Source organism: Eptatretus burgeri, chromosome 6, assembly GCF_056783735.1.
Source record: "Eptatretus burgeri isolate ZD-2024b chromosome 6, Ebu_testis_v1, whole genome shotgun sequence".
Classification (NCBI taxonomy): domain Eukaryota; kingdom Metazoa; phylum Chordata; class Myxini; order Myxiniformes; family Myxinidae; genus Eptatretus; species Eptatretus burgeri.
Genome location: NC_140966.1, coordinates 53814797 through 53835559, shown reverse-complemented (window position 1 = coordinate 53835559; position 20763 = coordinate 53814797). Strand labels below are relative to the sequence as shown.

General features: G+C 42.3%; 1 protein-coding gene across 4 annotated transcripts in view; it reads right to left on the bottom strand.

Moving 5' to 3' along the window:
- Nucleotides 1–3725: 3725 nt before the first annotated feature.
- The window catches only part of UBL3 (ubiquitin like 3), a 46499-nt gene continuing 29461 nt past the window's right edge, over nt 3726–20763 (bottom strand). Inside the window, exons 3-5 of one of the 4 annotated variants that reach the window (XM_085885070.1) lie at nt 17817–17903; nt 12820–12897; nt 3726–3974 (exon numbers count right to left, since the gene is read on the bottom strand). In XM_085885070.1, coding sequence (XP_085741196.1) covers nt 3922–3974; nt 12820–12897; nt 17817–17903 — 218 coding nt within the window. In that variant the 3' untranslated portion in view covers nt 3726–3921. The remainder of the gene's footprint in view (nt 3975–12819; nt 12898–17816; nt 17904–20763) is intronic. The other 3 variants (XM_085885071.1, XM_085885069.1, XM_085885072.1) reach the window with 3 other exon arrangements.

The window sequence follows — 20763 nt, the reverse complement described above, 5'->3', positions numbered from 1 at the left end:
TGCCATGAGAAACTCCTCGAGCTCAGCGCTGGTAAATTGTCTGCCACTGTTGGTTATGAGGAGCTTCGGTAGACCATAAACAAAAACCATGACGAAGGCTTTGAATAATGTTAGTGGTAGTAATGTCCAACATTGGAATTATTTCCAGATACTATAAATAAGCATCTACCAATTCAAAAACATTTCCCTTTGAAAGGACTGGAAAGAATGGAAAGAGTAAAAAGAACAATAGAGCAATCGAGCAAAATCAATGAACCTTCTGCTACTTCTATTTTTAGGTGAAGGTAAAGTTACGCAATCACACAAAAAAGAAGAAACAAACAATTTGTGTTACGACTTTATTGGAAGCAGTAAGATAACCAGGGTGGTTCGCTTCAAAAGCAGCAGGTGTTTAAAAAAAATAAAAACCCAAGATGTAATGCAAGATTTCGTGCATTTCACAATTTGCACAAATGACTGAAAAAGGATTTGGACTTGGACATACGTGTAAAAAGGAGGAGGAGGAGAATGCAAAGATTCCATATACAGCATGTATCATGGGAATTGGGTACAATATTCTCCATAGGGTGCTCAAAGATATTTTGAAAGAAAAGAGAAAGGGAAATGTGAGATTTGAAGAACAGGCAATGCAGGTAATGAGGAAAACAGGTTAATGCAAGAAACAGGAAAGAGAGAAGTTAGACAACGATAACTTTTGTATCTTACATGCCAGAAGTATCTACAACACTTTTCTGTGCAAAGAATAATAAACTACAAATCCAAAGGTTTCTAATAGCAAAAGTAGATATTACATACCAATATGATAAGCCTACACTTCTTATCAATAACATAAATGGATAACAGCACATGAGCACGTCACCCCTAATAACGGGGCCGGCTCAAGCTGGAACATTTTTTAGATGAGCAGTCAACACGACTTTCCGTATTTTCAAAACAGCCATAACACTGCAGGATAACAGAGGCTGGTTTGAATAGAATTTGTAAGCACGACAGGACAACCATTGAACAAACTGCAATGCGTGTTGTCCGGAACGTGTTTGTAAACTCTGAGGATCCAGAATCAAATTCACTGCAAAGAAATGCAATTCCAATGCAACTCTGACATGGGAAACTAAATAATGAAATATATATATATATATATATATATATATATATATATATATATATATATATATATATATATATATATATATATATATGTATACACAGTGTGACATACCTTTTCTCTGCACACTGCATGCTGGTCACCGACGCTTCAGCTTTGTTGCCACTTTCATGGGTACAAATAATTTTGCATGGTTGTGCTCATTTTAAATCAGCCCAACCAACCGATCACTGGATCAGCTTGCCAAAAGCAATTTAAGAGTAATAAAGAAAAGCAGAAATAAGAATCATAAGAGCAGAAACATAAGAGAAAAAAAATTCACAAAAAGTGCAATGTGTTACAAATGTATTGCAAGTAGCTCTGGCCAAGTCAGCCAAGACGAGAGTATACAGGTTTACCTGTTCAAATAATTGATCATGTGTCATTTGGAACCAAAACTATCTCACTTATTCCAGTAGCATTTGAATGGCATGATTTTGAATGATGCCAAACCTGAGAGATACAGACGTTAGTGTGACTGGTGCTGTACATGAGCATATTTATACATGCCGCTGAATCCTTCGTAAGTTTTATACAAAAACCCAACTTTTGTAACCTTCTTCAATTCACATGCAAAATATCTGTCGCAGGGCAGTCCCAAGATTGCCAGCTGGCAAAAAGGACGTCATGCCAACCAATATGTACTCTCAAAAGGAGGAAAATGAATAACTTTATCTTCCTGCAACTGCATATTCCAAGACATTTCCAATATCAAAATCCCACATTATATTATCATAATATACCCTAACACTTTTTAAATAAAATAACAAAAATTCATCCACCACATCATGAAGCAAGTCAGAAAATCCAAAAAGTCACATAATGCAGATATGTTGGTGAGTTGGAATAGCCGATCATAACAAGTACAAGCTTTGCAATGTCATTTTAATGAGCTTGCTGGAATATTTGCTGGATCTTAAATAATATTCAATATTTAAACATATCACAGAAAGTTGGATGAAGTGATAATTAATCAGAAGCCATCAGTAAGACAAGATGGCTTCTGAGCACCTGTTGTAACACATGCACAAGTGCAGGTCCAGCAGTATCAATATCTACTTAAACAGCAGAGGAAAGACTGAGAAAGCAGGGAGATGAGAGGGATTATAAAATGCCCCAAAAATAATTGATTGCAATTTTAGAGCATGATCCATGCTCTCTGTTTACAGTGTTGAAGGTAAAGCTGAAAATGCCCACAGCACAAAGAAGGCTCTGCACTGGTTGGAATGGTCATCATGCCTGGCAAACCTTGTGCTAACACCACCCCCCCCCCAAACCCAAACCTTCACCCTTTAATCCAAAAAACCATTGTACTTAGGGCCCCAGCTCTAACTTATAGAAACTGTGATATTTTAACTTTCAAGATACAACAAAATCTACAAAACCTGTATTCTTCCTCTGCAACTGCTTCAAGTGCATATGGGTGAGGAAGTGTAGTGTAGAAATAAATCATGGGGTGGACACAGTCCAGTAGAATAGGGAGATCAAAGGATAAAGATTATTATTTGTGGGAGTGAAAGAGCAAAAAAAAAAAAAATTTAAGACAAGAGAAGAAGGGTAAGGTGTGTAAGACAGACAGACACAGAGAGAGACTGAGAGAGAGAGAGAGAGACTGAGAGAGAGAGAGAGAGACTGAGAGAGAGAGAGAGAGACTGAGAGAGAGAGAGAGAGAGAGACTGAGAGAGAGAGAGAGAGAGAGAGAGAGAGAGAGAGAGAGAGAGAGAGAGAGAGAGAGACAGCGGGAGAGAGAGAGAGAGAGAGAGGGAGGGGGAGAGAGACAGAGGGAGAGAGAGAGAGCGAGAGAGAGAGAGACAGAGAGAGAGAGAGACTGAGAGAGAGAGAGACTGAGAGAGAGAGAGAGAGAGAGACTGAGAGAGAGAGAGAGACTGAGAGAGAGAGAGAGACTGAGAGAGAGAGAGAGAGACTGAGAGAGAGAGAGAGACTGAGAGAGAGAGAGAGACTGAGAGAGAGAGAGAGACTGAGAGAGAGAGAGAGACTGAGAGAGAGAGAGAGAGACTGAGAGAGAGAGAGAGACTGAGAGAGAGAGAGAGAGTGAGAGAGAGAGAGAGAGACTGAGAGAGAGAGAGAGAGAGAGTGAGAGAGAGAGAGAGAGAGAGTGAGAGAGACTGAGAGACTGAGAGAGACTGAGAGAGAGAGAGACTGAGAGAGACTGAGAGAGAGACAGAGAGAGAGAGACTGAGAGAGAGACCGAGACTGAGACGCAGAGAGAGACCGAGACTGAGACGCAGAGACAGAGACTGAGAGAGAGACTGAGACAGAGACTGAGAGAGAGACTGAGAGAGAGACTGAGAGAGAGACTGAGAGAGAGACTGAGAGAGAGACTGAGAGACAGAGACTGAGAGACTGAGAGACAGAGAGACAGAGAGACAGAGAGACAGAGAGACAGAGAGACAGAGAGACAGAGAGACAGAGAGACAGAGAGACAGAGAGACAGAGAGACACAGAGACACAGAGACAGAGAGACAGAGAGACACAGAGACAGAGACAGAGACAGAGACAGAGAGAGAGACAGAGACTGAGACTGAGACTGAGACAGAGAGAGACAGAGACAGAGACAGAGACAGAGACAGAGACAGAGACAGAGACAGAGACAGAGACAGAGACAGAGACAGAGACAGAGACAGAGACAGAGACAGAGACAGAGACAGAGACAGAGACAGAGACAGAGAGAGAGAGAGAGAGAGAAGAGAGAGAGAGAGAGAGAGAGAGTCACCACATGCTCAGGATTTTAAGAGAGTTGAGGTCCCAAGATGAAATTACAGGATGACGCAGCAGTGGTTTTCCTCACTTTTACCTCTGTTCCTCTGTCCTAAACACAAGACAGACAAGAGTACATCAAAATACAAAGAAAAGCACACTCCTCTCAAACCAAACCAACTGGATTGTCAGTTTGGGTGGTCAACATCTGTATCAGTATTAAAGTGAGCAAATCAAGACATGTTGCACCATTCATGGGTTGTTACTAAAAAAAAAAAAAACATATACTGTATATTAAAAAAATTGAAATCACATTGAATAGTCATAAAAAGAACGATTTGTATTGATCACTTCCATGAGAAACACCCAATCCCAATGAGAGTGGAAATGGGGGGGGGGGGCTGTATGTTGTGATATACTGTAATTCAATATTATATACATTTACTCTTGGAATTACATTGATGTGAATGGGATTATAAATTTTGACATAAAAAAGGCACATCAAAGTAGAAAAGGCAATTAAACACTCCCAGTTCTGAAAAAAAAAAAAAACAGAAAAAGTGTGGAGAACCCTCAGGCAACACATAACTTGTGAGTTATGTGATCCCAAAGCTTTGCGATGATGACTGTAATTTTCATTGTACAATAACTGATAATTAGCACATTTTGGAATGATTTGTGCAACTTTCGGGAGTTCAATTTTACTTTTCGCAATAACATCCAGTTTTTAAATTATTCTGTCCAGTCCTGAATGAAACCCAAATCCTATCCAGATTCCTCCTGATGACTCCACCTTTGCTCTTTACTTATTCGGGTTCCTTCTGATGAGTCCAATGCAGTATTTTGGCTTCTGTTTGAATGGCACGTATGATAATTATACGAGACTTTCAAAATGATGTATTTCTGCCCCAGATTGCTTGGCACCGATGCACAGAAACCTCCATTAATGAAGTAAATCTCAGGGGGCTTGGACATATTTCATGCCTCCCAGATAAGGACTGCAAAATTAAATGACCAAATTTTTTTTTAAAGAAGCCAAAAGCACTCAACAGTGTATCTGCGAGAAAGGGGTGTGCCTCTGCACAACAACACAGTTGGAGACCTTCCTGATCAACTTGTCCAAAAAGTTATGTTGCAGTCTGTATTGCGAAAAACGACCAACGATATGGGCCCGTGAAAGGCCGAAGGTTTGTAGATATTTATCGTGTTCTTATATTCTCGTGAGTAAGATTTACATTCAGGAACAGAACAACTGTGGCAAACCATTTTGCGATTTCCACTCTTTCGTCTAAATGCTGAAAATGTATCAAAAAAGACGATTTGAATCACAGAGGTTGCACTCGTAATGGCAAGTAAAATGGGCCCTGTGAGCCAAACCCAAAAATGAAAAAAACACACACACACACACACACACACACACACACACACACACACACACACACACACACACACACACACACACACACACACACACACACACACACACACACACACCCCTCATCATTTCTCTTCCCACGCCAAGTTCGTTTTAGTGGATAAACTGATAGATTGAATCAATGTTGATATAGTACAACCTTGATAGGCCAAATAGCCACCTCCCATGTTAAAATTCCTTGTGAATCATTGTACAAAGGAGAGCACAGGAAAGGAAAGTCAATTTTCTAATGGCTTCAGTCTCTAAGTTAGCCAAAAGGCAGGAAAAGGAGAGGTCTGCACTAAAAATTTTGATTCTAACTCTGACGTATACAGAGGACAACAAAATAGAAACACCAGGGTACATGGGCCATACAACATGCATGCAAAATATGGGGCCGCCACAAGTATGTGACCGGTGTGTGAAATATGCAAATCTCTTCCCAGCAATCCTCATGTATATATTAGCAGGCTGTATATCGTGTCTGGTATGAAGAGCCAACACGGCCGCAAGAAGAGACCTCAGTGACTTGGAATGGGGTATAATTGTTGGTGTGCATTTGGCAGGTGCTTCAGTGATAAAGGCATTGAAAATTGCTGTGTGATGAGGAACTGTCTTGAAGGTGATGTCAGCCTGGGAAAAAGGACATACATCATCATCATCAAAGGGAAACGGTGGGTGGGAGCGCATACTTGACAAGCGTAATGTATTAGTCCGGATTGTGAGGTGAAACAGGAGAGCAATGGTAGACAAGCTGTGTGCAGAGTTTAATGTGGGTCGTAAGCATCCTTCATCATTGAAAATGGTCAGAAGGAAATTTTGCAGGGGCAGCATACCATAGCCACGATGGTGTGCACAAATCGCTCATAACACCTGGCAACGCCATTTGCGGGTACAGTGGTGCAAGGAGCATAGGCAATGGACTGACGAGCAGTGGAATGTGATATGGTCTCAGGAGCCATTTTTAGCTCGCCTGTTTGAAGACAGAGAGCTATAGCGATACCTTCGGCGTGAGCGTCAGTGTCAGCGTGAAAATGTTAAAGTTTTTGGTGCAAGTTATTTCCTTTCTAATATTTTTATCCACCACACTATTTTTTACTGATTACAATATACAAATACATAAATTGCTTTAAAATTATTTGGATCAGACTTCACTGCAATGCTTTATAAAAAATATTATTAGACGAGTTATTTACTTGATGCATGCATGTGTATATTTGCACGTGTGTATGTACATAAACTGTATTACCACAATGATATTTGGCACCGGTGTGTGTGTGTGTGTGTGTGTGTGTGTGTGTGTGTGTGTGTGTGTGTGTGTGTGTGTGTGTGTGTGTGTGTGTGTGTGTGTGTGTGTGTGTGGTGTCGTTGATTGGTATCTGCATATGCAGATTTCAGAATGTGGAATGGAGTTCTCCAAGGGTGGGCTCGCAGTATTCACCTTCATTACGGTTAGGGAGTCACGATTCATGGACCAAGCTGTGAAGTTTTCTGTTCTCAACGTTTTGTGTCGAGGGCTCTCTTCAGGATCGTCGCTAATCCCCGGACAGTTTCCAACTGTAGTTCGTTTGTAGTAATATTCCCAGGGATGGTTTTTAGCTCACCTGTTCAAAGAACAGAGAGCAAAAGCGATACCCCCGGCGTGAGCGTCAGCATGAGTGTGAAAATGTTAAAGTTTTTGGTGCAAGTTATTTAGAAGCTTGCCATTCATTTAATATGTGTACTAGGATGCTGATATTTGGCATGGAGGTTCCTTTGGGGTATATTATTGAGGTAGTGAAGTTGAAATTAAAAAAATAATTTCAAATGTTTTAAATTTTTGAGCTGTTTTGAACTTAACTTTTTTGAAGCACATCAACGTTAAAGTTTTTTCCTTTCTAATGTTTTTATCCACCACACTATTTTTTACTGATTACAATATATAAATACATATATTGAAACGCAAAAGAAACTTACCACCTTTTAAACCTTCAAATATCAACAATAACACTGCGTGTTGTAAATGTGTGAACTTATTTGTGGACAATAGTGTCCTCACTGTCAGACAAAACGGTCACGGATGGTCACTTGAACCTTCAATGTTCACTTCATAGCACAGCTGTTGAACAGCCGGTTTGACTGTCAGTGATTAGCCAAGGGGTATGGGATGATTTTAATGAGCTTCACGTGATGTCTTGATATTGGCTTTAAAAAGGCCAGTGCAAAAGGGGCATTTCAATCAACATGCCACGATTGTCAAGGGATCAACGGCAGTGTGCCTTGGGCATACTGCAAGGCGGATTGAGCTACCGTGAGGTGGCACGTTGCCTTGGCTGTTCACACCAGACGATATCGGCTCTGGTGGACAGAGACACCCTCCACAACTCTGCAGATGACAGACCTCAATCAGGGAGGCCAAGAGTCACCACTGCAAGGCAGGACAGGCAGACGGTCCTAAGTCAGATAGCTTCAGACATTGAGGACTGAGTGGGACAGAATCCAGCAGCAATCCATCCAAAGACTGGTAGGCAGTATGCGCCGACGATGCACTGCCTGTATCCAAAACAATGGTGGCCACACGCTATTGAAAGGGGACTGACATTGCACCCTGTGCTGTTCTGTACTGTAGAACAAACTTATGAGGTGGTGTATCTTGGTCAAAAACTTGACATGTCATCAATAAAATGCCAAAGTTTCAATTAGCAATTGTTGGTTTGTTTTATTTTGAACTGTTACAATTTTATTACATTTCAAACAAGTGGTAAGTTTCTTTTGCATTTCAGTATATATTGCCTTAAAATTATTTGGATCAGACTTTACTGCAATACTTTATAAAAAATATTATGAGACTAGTCTTTTAAAAACGATAAATGTATAAACAGGCGAACATTGGGTGGCTTTGACACCAACTCTCTGGTTTTTATAATGTTCCCGATGAGTGGACGTATGCACATGTGGCAATAGTCTAGGGAGCTCTACAGCCCCAAGTGCCTGGTTCTAACAGTAAAAGGTTCTAGCGGTTCCATAAGGCCAAAAAAAAAAATGTTGCATTGGCGTAACCCGCCCGACCCTACGTTTTTTTTTTTGTTTTTTTGCTATCGAAAAATTTTGCCGACCCTATTTTATTGCTATTTTTGTTGTTTTGCTATCGTTTTCAAGTATCTTGTTGATTGCGATCGCGATCGCAAAAACCCGGAAGTGTTTCGGACAGAACCCGCCGACAAAAAGGGTGGTACTCGAGCCGGGGGAGATTTTGGGAGGGATTTATTAGGAAAAAAAAAAAAAAGATCCCGACCGACCTACCCTATTTTTCAGTGACCCGTTACGCCAATGCAACATTTTTTTTTTTTTGGCCTAAGGTGTAGGGCACATTTTCATGGTATGGCCTGGTTTCACTCTGCCATGAGAAGGTAGGGTTGATGCAGCATGCTACTTTACCATCCTGAGTGATCATCTGCATCCCATGACACAGCATTTCTTCTCTGCTGGGAGGGGTGTCTTTCAGGATGACAATGCTCCAGGAGCACGAGGACGAAGTTTCCCATCTTCCATGGCCCTCCCAATCACCAGAGCTCAATCACAGAGCATTTGTTGGATTGTCTGGAGAGGTGCTGAAGACAGCGGTTTCTGCCTCTATCAAACCGACATGAATTGGAGGACTGCATTGTGAAAGGATGATGCCACATTCCTGCAGAACAGTTCTAGACCTTTCTCGACTCCATGCCTGGGGTTGTATCCATGGCATCTTGGATGCACATGGTGGTCCAACACCCTTCTAAGTGACATTCTGTTGGAGGTTCCATGTTTTTGTACACTGTTACAGAGCATCGGTTCTGCCGAAGCAGTTTATTGGCAAGGATTACACTGGGTGGTTTGCCCTTTCCTTCCCAGTAGTATTTGGGGCAGGAATTTGGAATTGATTTATGTTTCTCCTCGCATTTGTTCACTCAGTGGAGGTGGTGCAATCACGAGAAGAGAATGAGCTTCGTATTCGAGATGTACAGGAGAGTGATGCAGTCATCATGAGGCAGCTGTGCTGTGCGATTCGCTTCCGTGGTGCCTTTTTTGTGACTGTTGCACCAGTTCGCCAGCCACAAGGAGACACACCATACTCCCAGTTACCTCGCTTATACAGGCAGTCCCCAGTTTCCGAACACAATATGTTCTTGAAAATGTGTTCGGAAGCTCGATGTCACGAAGCCAGGACAAGAAATCCGCTTTAAATGCGTGTAATAAGTGATCAACTGGTTCCCAAACACAAATTAAACCTTTTTTTTTTTTAAAGCATAAAAACATTATTAAATGTACTTTTCAAATAAAAAAATGAATAAATGAGAGTAAATGGAACACATGTAGTGCAAGGGAAGATTAAGGATAACGAGCTAGTAAAGAACTCCATGTAGAGAATGGCACGTGAAATGGCAGAAGAATGTTGGGGCAAAGCCCTTTGAATGAGGTGTGAATGGGTCATTAACTCTCCAGCATCCGATTTCCTGTATTTAGCCTTCGGTGTGGTATATTCGAAAAAGTCGTGTTCATATGACTGGATCGAATGCTCAAAAGACCAAAACATGGTCTTAAGGTATAATGTTCATATGAAAGGATTTTCGGAAGCCAGGGACGACCTGCACTGTATTTTATCTGTCCCAGCTTGAAGGGTCATATCGTTTCTTTGCATACCTCATCATCCTAACAAACCCTTAGCTGTAAAAGCTTAAGGCAGGAGTTAGAGAATAATTTAAGTGTGTGTTCTGTGCTGTCTCGTTGGGGCTCAGACGTGGATTATGCAATCATTGCCCATTTCAATTGTTGTGTTGTATTATTGGTTCGCAGGCGCCAGCAGTGACCACTGTTTTTGTTGTGTCTGTGTCTGTGTGTGCGTCTCTGCGCGGGTGTGCGTCTCTGCGCGGGTGTGCGTCTCTGCGTGCGACATTTGATGCGATCTTGTTGAAACTTGGACACAAGCTAGATATCATGGTCTCGTTGTATCTTTTTGTATGAGGGGTGTTCCACGCCCCCTTGAACGTTTTTTTTTCTCGATTTTTTTCTCACAATTTCATTTCCTAGAAGCTGTGCGTAATGTCCATAAGTACAACATATAAAAAAATCCGATTTGATTTGGTCAATTTTGACGGAAGAGGTAGGCTTGTACAGTAGGGCTTCCTCAAAAGCTTCCACTAACTCAATTGTACCTATCGTGGCATTGTTCAATAATGCCCGCGAACCATCGTCGCCTCCCGCTAGTCACCACCATCATTTCTGTGATCAAAACCATTAATCGGTTAATGTGGAGACGTTTTTTTTTCTTCTGCCATCGATCCATTGCAAAAGAAGGAACTGTGACAAAACGTGAGACTTAATATTTTCAGATGCAGTTTCAATTCCACTATGCTGGGGCTATCAGTTGTACAGTGGTAGCAGTAACGGAAATTTGCACATGCCATACCGTTCATGCACCAATTTGATATGCTGCTTGCTTTTCGTCAATGCACTTATTTTAACAGTTATATGTGCAAGTTCTGTTGTGACTTCCTGTGCCACTTGGGGGCACTGTAATCACATTCTTCCCACCAAACTACTTGATCACAACGAACAAAGAAACTTTGACTCTATCATCGATGTTTTCTCTATAATACCCGACACTAGGATACAGGTAAGCTGAATCTCAATGTATTGTTGAACCTCTTGAAGTAATTTGAGGCAAATCCTTGTATTGTGTAAAGCATTAGTATACGATAAATAACAGCATGCAGTGAATGGGTTTATTGGATTCGCTATATATGCTACATATCCCTTATTGTCGGGTTTTCCGTGTGTGTGTGTGTGTGTGTGTGTGTGTGTGTGTGTGTGTGTGTGTGTGTGTGTGTGTGTGTGTGTGTCTGCAATGCGAGGCTCCACAGCACAAACCAGCAAACTGATTATTTTTCAAATGGTAGTCCTTCAAAAATAGGGTGTCTATTTACTGTCATTTTTTATGAGGAGTGCCAGTTGGCAAAATACGCAATTTTAGGAAAAATCTTTCCAGGCAGAGGAACAATTGTATGTGAACCAATACATCTTGGCAATGAATCTTCCTCGGTGGATCGGTCAGAATGAAAAGCATCGTATCCAGCGCTTCGATCCTAGCGAATCCATCGTCGCCTACTGGCTTGTTTTTTCTTTTTCAGTTTTTACCTGAATTAAAGACACGCTTTTGAAACCAAGACACGTCTAGTAACCTCTGACGAATCTAGACATAAAATGTGATGACCGCCACACTTATCCAAAAAACTATTAGAGGTTGACAGGGAAAAATAAAATAAAATGGAAGAACGATTATATTGCAAATTATGGGCAACAGCCTCGAGGCCGGGGGCCAGTGGGACCTACCTTGCACCCCCCCCCCCGAAATTTTTCACTGATACCACAGTGTTCATATATATCCCAAGAATCAGAAAAAAGATGTTCCCAGAAAAATAACTCATTTGCACCATGCTTTATTAAGCTGTTTCCATGGCAACCAATCTAAAATAGACGAATCTCACAAAGATCGGCAAAATGTCAATATCTCTGTCAAATATAAACATAAAATCACAAAATTGGTGTCAAATTAAAGCTTATACATTTACGTATTAAAATATATTTTATGCTAATTAGCTCATTTGCATATTATTTAAATTTGACTTAAAGACAATAATTCCCACAAAAGTAAAATAATTTCCATTTTTTTTTTCCTTGTAATTCTCACATGTCATTTTTTTTGTCAAAAAAACATTACTTAAGTGTTGCCAGATACAAGCCAGGTTGGCAAAAAATATATTAAAAGTTTTGAATTTTTTTAAGTCAGCTAATTAACATAAAATACAAAGGACAATGAATCGTTTGAAAATCATGCGAAATCAGATTAATCAATATAATTAATTACCTGGGCCTGATATAATACATAACTGCGACTTATGATGTCTGTTGGTGTTAAAGGGAAGCATAACTATTTTCTGTTTGAGTAAAAGTAGTGGAAATAATTTTAAATGCATTGATATGATAATTAGGATCCGCCATTATGGAAATTCTCATTTTCGTAAATATCTCAACTTCTGGTACATGGAAATTTGTAAATGAGGAATCTACACATATGTTTGGAGGGTCAAGGAATAAGGTGAACATATTTCCTTTGTTGTCAGATGTAGAATAATGTTTGGATAGCTTAATTACATGCAAAAATGGAAACAGCTAAATAAAGCATGGTGCAAATGAATTATTTTTCTGGGAACATCTTTTTTGATACTTGGGATATATAGTAACACTGTGGTATCAGTGAAAAAATTGTCGCAGGGGGGGGGTGCAAGGTCGGTCCCACTGGCCCCCGGCCTACTACCAAAACCATCAACCAATCTGTAGTTAAAATATACACCAGCAATAAACAAAGGACAATGATTTTGGTTTTGAAGGAGACAAAATAATTAATTTGGAATCTGTAAGACTCAAACTTTCAGATATTAGCACAATTACCAGCAGATATTCTGAGTGATAAAAGATGGCAATTATGACAAAAAAGTGATTGCAAGAAATAGAACGAGATAAACACCTTGTGAGTTTGGTTCTGGAAGCGTCTCTCTGGCCACCAGATGCATCACGGTAGTTTTGGCAAGGGGAAGCTTGAGAGCTGCAATGAATGAAGTAATAATTAGGCTTAACCAGTCATTAAAAAAAACCCAAAGGTACAGATGTGTATTGCAATTTGGTAAAGCTGATTGGTCTTGCTGAAAATCCACACTCTCCAGTCAAGATTGGTATGTCATCACATCAACTTCCAACACTGACTTCTCCTGGATTGACTTCTACAACTTCATCACATCCCATCTTCAAAGGCCCCATTTTCCATGCATTCAACTCTTCTGTCCATCATCTACATTTCAGTACATTGATGCATTTAGTGAAGTCATTGCAAGAAAATGTGTTTTTCGTATGCAGCACATGGCTACAAGTGGCATCATTGGCTGAGGGCATGGCTGTGCCACTGATGCAACGCCCTCTGTAGGTTATGGCAGGAATTTGGAATTTTGCCAGGGTCCCGGCGATAGCTCGCCTAACTTTGCTTTGCCAACTCTCCTCCTCGAAGGCAACTCCGACTGATGGTAACATGGAATCCAAACCTCATAACTACTGTGCATCTGTCGTATGAAGAGCAAGGGCCAAATATCTCGCTCACCTGCAATCCAAATTCTCCAGGCTCTTACCATCCTCTAAAGCCTGGTGGGAGCTGGTCAAGTCCGTCTCTAGTCAACACCGCTCCACTCAATTACTTCCCTCAAGATGTGGCTCAAGCCATGCTGGATGTGGCTCAAGTGAAAGTAGAGTTCTTATCTTCACATAGAAAGAATAAGGGCCCAAATCCATCCCTTACTGCACCCAACCCCCACTCTTCCCCCCCCCAAACCTCCCTCCCATCACAGAACATTCCCTTCTGCATTTGGACTTCTTCTTGGCCACAGTGGAAGTTTTTTACCCAGCTCAACAGCTATTTCAGAATCAGTCCTCAAGGCACAATTGCTCCAATCCTCAGGAACCGTGCTTCAGTCCAATCTTTCCCTCTCTCATCACTTTCACAAATCCTTCTTGTATGTGTAACTTCCTCAATTTTGGTAAGTTGCAAACCTCACATGTATCCATAAGAAAAAGTTCCAAAACTGATCCTCTCAACGACAGACCCATCAGCCTTCACCCCACAACATAACCAAAGTAATGAAGTCTACCCTCAGGCATCACATCTTCTTTAACTCACCAATCACTGTCAATCAGTTTGGCTTCCATACTGGCTATTTAACCATTGATATGTTACTTCTTCTGAAACAGCAGTGAATGGATGCTCTGAATCATAAGCAAGAGGTTAGGGACATTTCTGGATCTCTCTCGAACCTTTGTTACTGTACGGAAACAAACCTTGATTTCCAAGTTGTCTTCCTTTGGTATTCCGGGTCCCTATGCTCAAGTGATTGTTGTATATTTTTTATTTCTCTGCAAGACTGAGGTTCATTGTAGAGCAAGGTTGAACTGGCAGTGGAGTAGTGGGGCAATAATGGTGCACAATTAGCAAAGGAATGAATGAGCAAGAGAAGAGACTGGGGAGGAAACAATGAAACCAATAGGTAAGAGGGTTGGGTCAGGAATGGTTAATGGGGGCAATAAAGATCATGGGTCAGGATAGAGGGTAACATGAGGTGGCAGTGCAATGCCTGAAGGAAGCTCTGGAGGGAAGAGTGAGAAAGAACAGCTTCTGGAAGGCAGTTCCGTAGACTGGAGAAGCAGCAAAGGAGTTGAGGTGTGCAGTCAGCCTGAATTGTGGAAGTTTAACTCGGAAATGTGGAGAGAGGGGTGTGGACAGAGCAGAGGGAGCAATATTGAAAAAGAGGCCGCACAAAACAGAAGAGACGACCGACCTATCTGTAATGTGAAAGCAACTGACCTTGTGCTTCGGCCTCATCGCTGGAGATTCAAATGTTGAGAGCTTTAGATTCTACAGAATCCAGGAGAGACAGAAGTGATGCTGAGGCAGCAGCCAAGTAAGAGAGCAATACTCCATTGAGCTACAAAGACCTTGTACAGTGTCATGATTTTACAAGGAAAGACTTGGATCAACAGAGGATGGCCAGTCTGTGGCTGGATTTAGAGGATAGCTTTGCCATGTGGTTGTGTCAGGAGAGGTCATGGTTAATGACGAGGCCTAGAAATTCCATAGATTGAACCTTTTCCAGTGGCTGGACATGGAGATAGACAGGTGGGGGGTTAGCTTGACAATCCTTCTGGAGCAACAGGGTAAGACAGTGAGATTTTCTAGGATTGAAGAATATGTTCAATTTATCAGACCAACATCTAATAAATTCAACATATATAAGCAAATAATTACACAGCTGCAGTATGCCTCAAAAATGGCGGATGGTCATCGATGGCGTCCTTTCCTATGATATCCTCCTTCAGGCTGGGGTACCACAATGTAGCATTTTAGGACCTACATTATTCTTGATCTATCTCACTGATCTGTCCGATTATCTTGAAAAACAACTAATATTTTGACAATGCACCATCTGCACAACATAACATCACTCAAAAGTCCAGCTACTGTGAATCCCTTTCATTTGACAACGGACAAGATACATCACGAGTCACTTGACTGTTAGTAAGGCTGAACAAGATGGCCTCGGCCCGAGAGGTATGCACACTCGCTTTGAAGCTGTCAAGCCTGGGTTTGAATCCTGACCAAGCTATAAACTAAACTGTCATCCTGGTGTCTCATCAACGCGTGTGTGCCATCTCTCGGGCTGACGTTAAAATGGGCGTGTTAGTCACTGCCAGCATTCATCGATGGAGACTAAAGATCCCACGGTGTGGTTTGCAAAGTGTAGGAGAGCTATCGGCGGCACCCTGAACAAATTCCAAATTTCTGGTCGAATCTACAGGGAGCAGTACATTAGCGACGGGCACAGCCATGCCCACCAGCAATGATGCAAACCAGCAGCATTGTGCTGCATAGGAAACAAAATGAAATGAGTTCTTGTAACATGAAGTTCAATGCTGGTAAGTCACATCAAATCACTTCTCAAACCAGCCGTTGGAAGAGGTGTCATTTGAGCTTCTTGGCTCCACTATCTGCCAAAACTAATCGTGGGAGGGTCACATCACCAAACTTGCATCAAAGACTACATTCCACATGGGTATTCTCCGGAGAGCTAAAGCATTGCTCCTTTCCACCTTGTGCATTTCCATCATTCCACCACCTCTTCAAACACCCTTATCCTTTGGTCATCTCTAAACCTGCTGCCCTTTGTCATTTAACTACCCCATGAGCCTCGACATTTGCCAACATCACATTACATAAAAAGGTGCAAAAACCGATGCCCTTAACAACAGACCAATCAGCTCACTTCCAATCATTAACAAGGTCATGGAAACCATCATCACAGTTGATATGAAATCTTTCCTTTTCTCAACAACCTCATCTCAGATTACCAATTTGCTTTCAGACAAGGCCACACAACCTTGGACGTGTTGCTTCTCACAGAAACAATGGATGGAGGCCCTCAATGTCAGACATGAGATCAGGGCCATTTCTCTGGACATATCTCGTGCTTTTGATACAGTCTGGCTTCCTGCCTTACTCTCCAAACTCTGCTTATGGCATTCAAGGCCAACTCTACACATGGCTTACTGACTTCCTCTACTATCGGAGCCAACTCAACGGAATCCTTTCATCTCATCTCACTGTCAAGACTGGAGTACCCCAAGGCAGTGTTCTGGACCCATTCCTATTCCTGATGTTCATCAATGATCTGACTCTGGAAAATACTCGATTTGCTGATGACTCCACCCTCTGCCATGACATCACTCATTCTTCCGACAGACTGGCTGCAGCCTCTTCCCTATCTTCTGACCAAACACTTGAAATACGTCTTTCAATCTGCACAAATATCACGCTTACCATCTCTTTCTGAAAGGACCGTTTGGCAAACCCTCCTATCCTCTCGAGGAAGTTCAGTCATTCAAGCTCCTGGGTCTCACAATCAGTCATGATCTTCCTTGGGCAAGCCACATTTCAAAGTTGGCCTCCAAAGCCAGCTGCTGACTGGGCATCCTCTGTCATACAAAGTCCTTCCATGGCACTCCTGAACTCCAATCCACCGACAAGGCCTTCATCTGCAGCTTGATGGAATATTGCTCTCCTCTCTGGGCTGGCTCCCCTGCATCACATCTTGATCAGCTTCACACCGTGGAAACCAAGGCCTTTAAGATTATTGGAATCTCTCGTGATGAAAGCTGAGTCTATATACCTACCATTGAAGACAAGGCAGTAGTCTCTGTCTTCTACCGCCTCTTTGTTGGTCTTGCAACCTCTGCTTTTTCCATGCTATGTGCCACCCTCCCCCCACAGCCCCCAGGTTTCTGCTGGACTCTCAGTCCACCAACCTCCTTCTGGTGAAACTACCTAAATCCAGAAACACTGCTCACCTTCACTCATTTGGTCTTCTTTTTCTTTTCCCCACCTGTGGAACAAACTTCCACATCCTCTTCAATCTCTTTCCTCGATCCAGGTCTTCAAGAGAGCTGTTCACCACCATCTCAGATCATCCTCGATACAAAACCATGATCTTTTTTTTAATCCTCGGTCACCACACCCCAATCCTTCCTCCTTCCAAATTTCCAGTTTTCCCTCCCTGGAGTTTCCTTTTGTATCCATCTTTTCAACCCCCTTCAACTCTGCTGTTGGTGTTGGTGTTTACCTTCTCTCCACTGCTCCTTTTGCGTGCATTTGTTACTTTTGTGTCTCGTTTTGCATCTTGTTTTTGTCCGCTTCATCCTGATCCGTTCAGTGTACTAGCTCTTACATGAGCCTCGAATATGAATAAAAATAAAATAAAGCCTCGACCCTTTTAAAAGAAAAAAATACAACCTCAAAATACTGTGGGAAAATTCAAATGCCAAAGTTAAATTTCAGCATTGACATCTCTCTCCCCACCCTTTTTTCACTTTTCACTTTTCTTTTAAATGGTGCTTCTCAACAACAACAAAAATCAACGTAGATAACGGTACCTGCCAACGTGACATTTCCATGCAAGAACCGTCCTTGATAGATAAGCCGTAAAATGTTTGGGCTGGATACATGTTCCTCCTCCCAATCTGTGAAATAAAAGTGAAACAAAACTTGGCACAAGCACAAGATGCATCAGCGAGGAATTAAGGAGAGGAAAATAAGCATATGACAACATGACAGCTAAGATATTTTACAAAGTATTCCACAATATTTTAACAAACAAAATCCTAGTGTAAAATTATGCTGTTTGAAAAATAAGGGAGAAAGAGATGGTAAATTTTATGTGGACCACATCATCACGAATGTGAAAAGTGTAAGAACTAGAATGGCACTCAGTAGAGTGCATACCTTCGCCAGGCAGAACAGTTTATGTTTTGTATTCGACTGATTGGTCCGGATCCAGATCTGGCCTTTCGTCCTCGTCACACACCAATATCTAATCAGCTTGTTCTTGTCACAAACCCAACCTGCCCACCAGGTTTTGACTAAACCCATCCATAACTTTTTGAGATATCGTGTTATATTGTGTCGTATTGTTGTGGGCCGGGTATCGGTGACAAGCACGACCGCTAGACGGAGCATCAGAGTCCGCTCCACCGAACACCCGGAATTTATAGGTCGTCACCCCAGATAACTCCGGAGCCGACGGGTCCCTTATTTGGACCGAAGATCACCAATAAGTCGACTGCGTGGGATAGGGTCGATTGCCAATTTCAATTTACCTAAATACCCACGTCGTCCAAACTACCGGGGAAATTCACCCTCTGCAGCGCTCGAGCGGAACGAGTCGTGAGCGTGCTCGAACCATGCGTAACCCGAGCGGATGGTTACCGAGGTCCGTCAGTCCAAATGTACAACTACGGCAGCAACGGCCTTACTAATTCACAATACGCACGGTGCTAAACCAATAAAAGAAACAGAAACGAGCTGAAACATTTAATAGGGGATTTATTTATAATGGGGAGAAGGGAACACACAAGGAGCAGAGCTATCCGACTATAAGAAGAAATGCAAATAATGTACAAGCGAAGAGCACTGAACGATTCCTAATTACAGACAGGCCCACACACAGACACACACCCAAAAAGAAAATGGACCCGATGGGTCTTCAGTCGGTAGAGCCGGCCCGGGGTATCTGCCCCGTCTCGTGGGGTCACACCGACTCGAATCACCATGGTGGGACTTGAATCCACGACTGTCTGCAGGGCCCTCGTCGCCAACCACTCACTGGCTTTGGATGCCAGGTTGGAAAATGCCTGGACTGAGAATGTCCTCTCGCACCAGGAAGGTCTCGCACATGATCCTCGTTGCTTGGCAAAACGCCACGATCTCACCAACTGGCCAACGCTCCCGCCACGAGCACACAGTCTCTCCACTCGCTGGTCCAGATCACCACTTCGTCCTCTTCAGGAGGGAGGGATTTCTTTCGTCACCACTCGCCCCTTCATTGGACGGTTCCGTCGCGCGATTCGCTCGTCGCCCTCGTGAATGGCTGAAAGGGGGGCCAAGCCCGCTGATTGGACCGGGGGGGGGGGGGCGTGACGGCCGACCGCCCCTCAAACAAGGAGAGTAATATGGTCCTGCATGGGCTACGCTTATTGGTCGACCGTCGGCAACCTCGCTCGCATCCCCCGGATTGGGCGAGAGAGACGTCAGGTGCTCGTGAACTCCGCCCATGTTCGTGCTGACACGCACGTGTGCAATGGTGCCGGTGGAGGATGGTGGAAGGAAGCGAAGGCAGATGTCGTCGTTGAAAGTTGTAGTAGGTGTAAAAATGCTATCTATAAAATAACTTCACAGCGCATGCACACTTAATTCCCATTAGACATAGGGGATGGATTCTAACCAGAAACACATACTTATCGAAATAACTAAGCTACGGGGACGGCTGTTTGTCTGTGTGCACAAGGCTTCCAAATTCGTAACAGTATATCGTTTATAGTCACATCACTCCATGGTGAGGAATCACTTACAAAATTCTCAGACCTGGAACCAGATTCGGATCTTCACCAAAATCGAATCAATAGTCCTCGTCACACACCCAACCTGTCCACAACTTTGAGATATTCTGCTCACAAACAAGGGTGAAAAACGTGCCTCCGTCCACCTTTGGTGACAGGTGTAAAAACAACCTCATGACAAGTGCACAAACTTGTGAATTTCAAGAAAGAGCCTACCATGTGACCTTCCACTTTATACACCACTCGTATAAAAGCCAGTCAAAAATGACAGGTTGGAATCATTTTATTTGAAATATTCAGATTGGAAGATATGATGTTTTGTATCAAGAAGCGGCGTTATTTTAAAAGTACTGCATTACCCGATCGTCTTTATCTTCTGGGACCTTTCATTTTGAGGGTACAGCCTTGTGAGCGTGCCAAAGCCTGAAATCTCAGCCTAGCATCAGGTGTGCTTACATATTCTTTATTTATTGGACATCGCACGTATGTAAATGAACACTCGTTTTACTCTGCGCACATTACACATCAGGTGCAGCGAATTTTACCTTCCTGCGCCTTGTATTTGTTTTTTTTGTTTTTTAACGCTTCTGTACACCACCATTGAGGCCCAGTTGCAAGTCACCATCTACATTTCCAAAAGAAGACATAATTACTCCAATGGAAAGTGTTTGAGTTTTTTTTTATCCTGAAAAAAAAAGAAAAAAAAGAGAGACCGTACTGACCACACGGTCGTGTTAAAACATTGGCCTTTAAAACCCTTCTTAAATAGTCATTTTGAAAGGGGACAGACATCACACAAACAATCACACAACACACTTTGTGTTTTGTATGGTAGATTCGAGAGATTACATTACACTGAAATGGAGCCAGATTTACAACTGTAATCATATGTTTGTCTCAATCATGAAATAAAACTTGTATACCATATTTTTTGACCGACAAGATGTGCAGTGGACGTGGAATTGGCCAATTTCCCAATTTATCT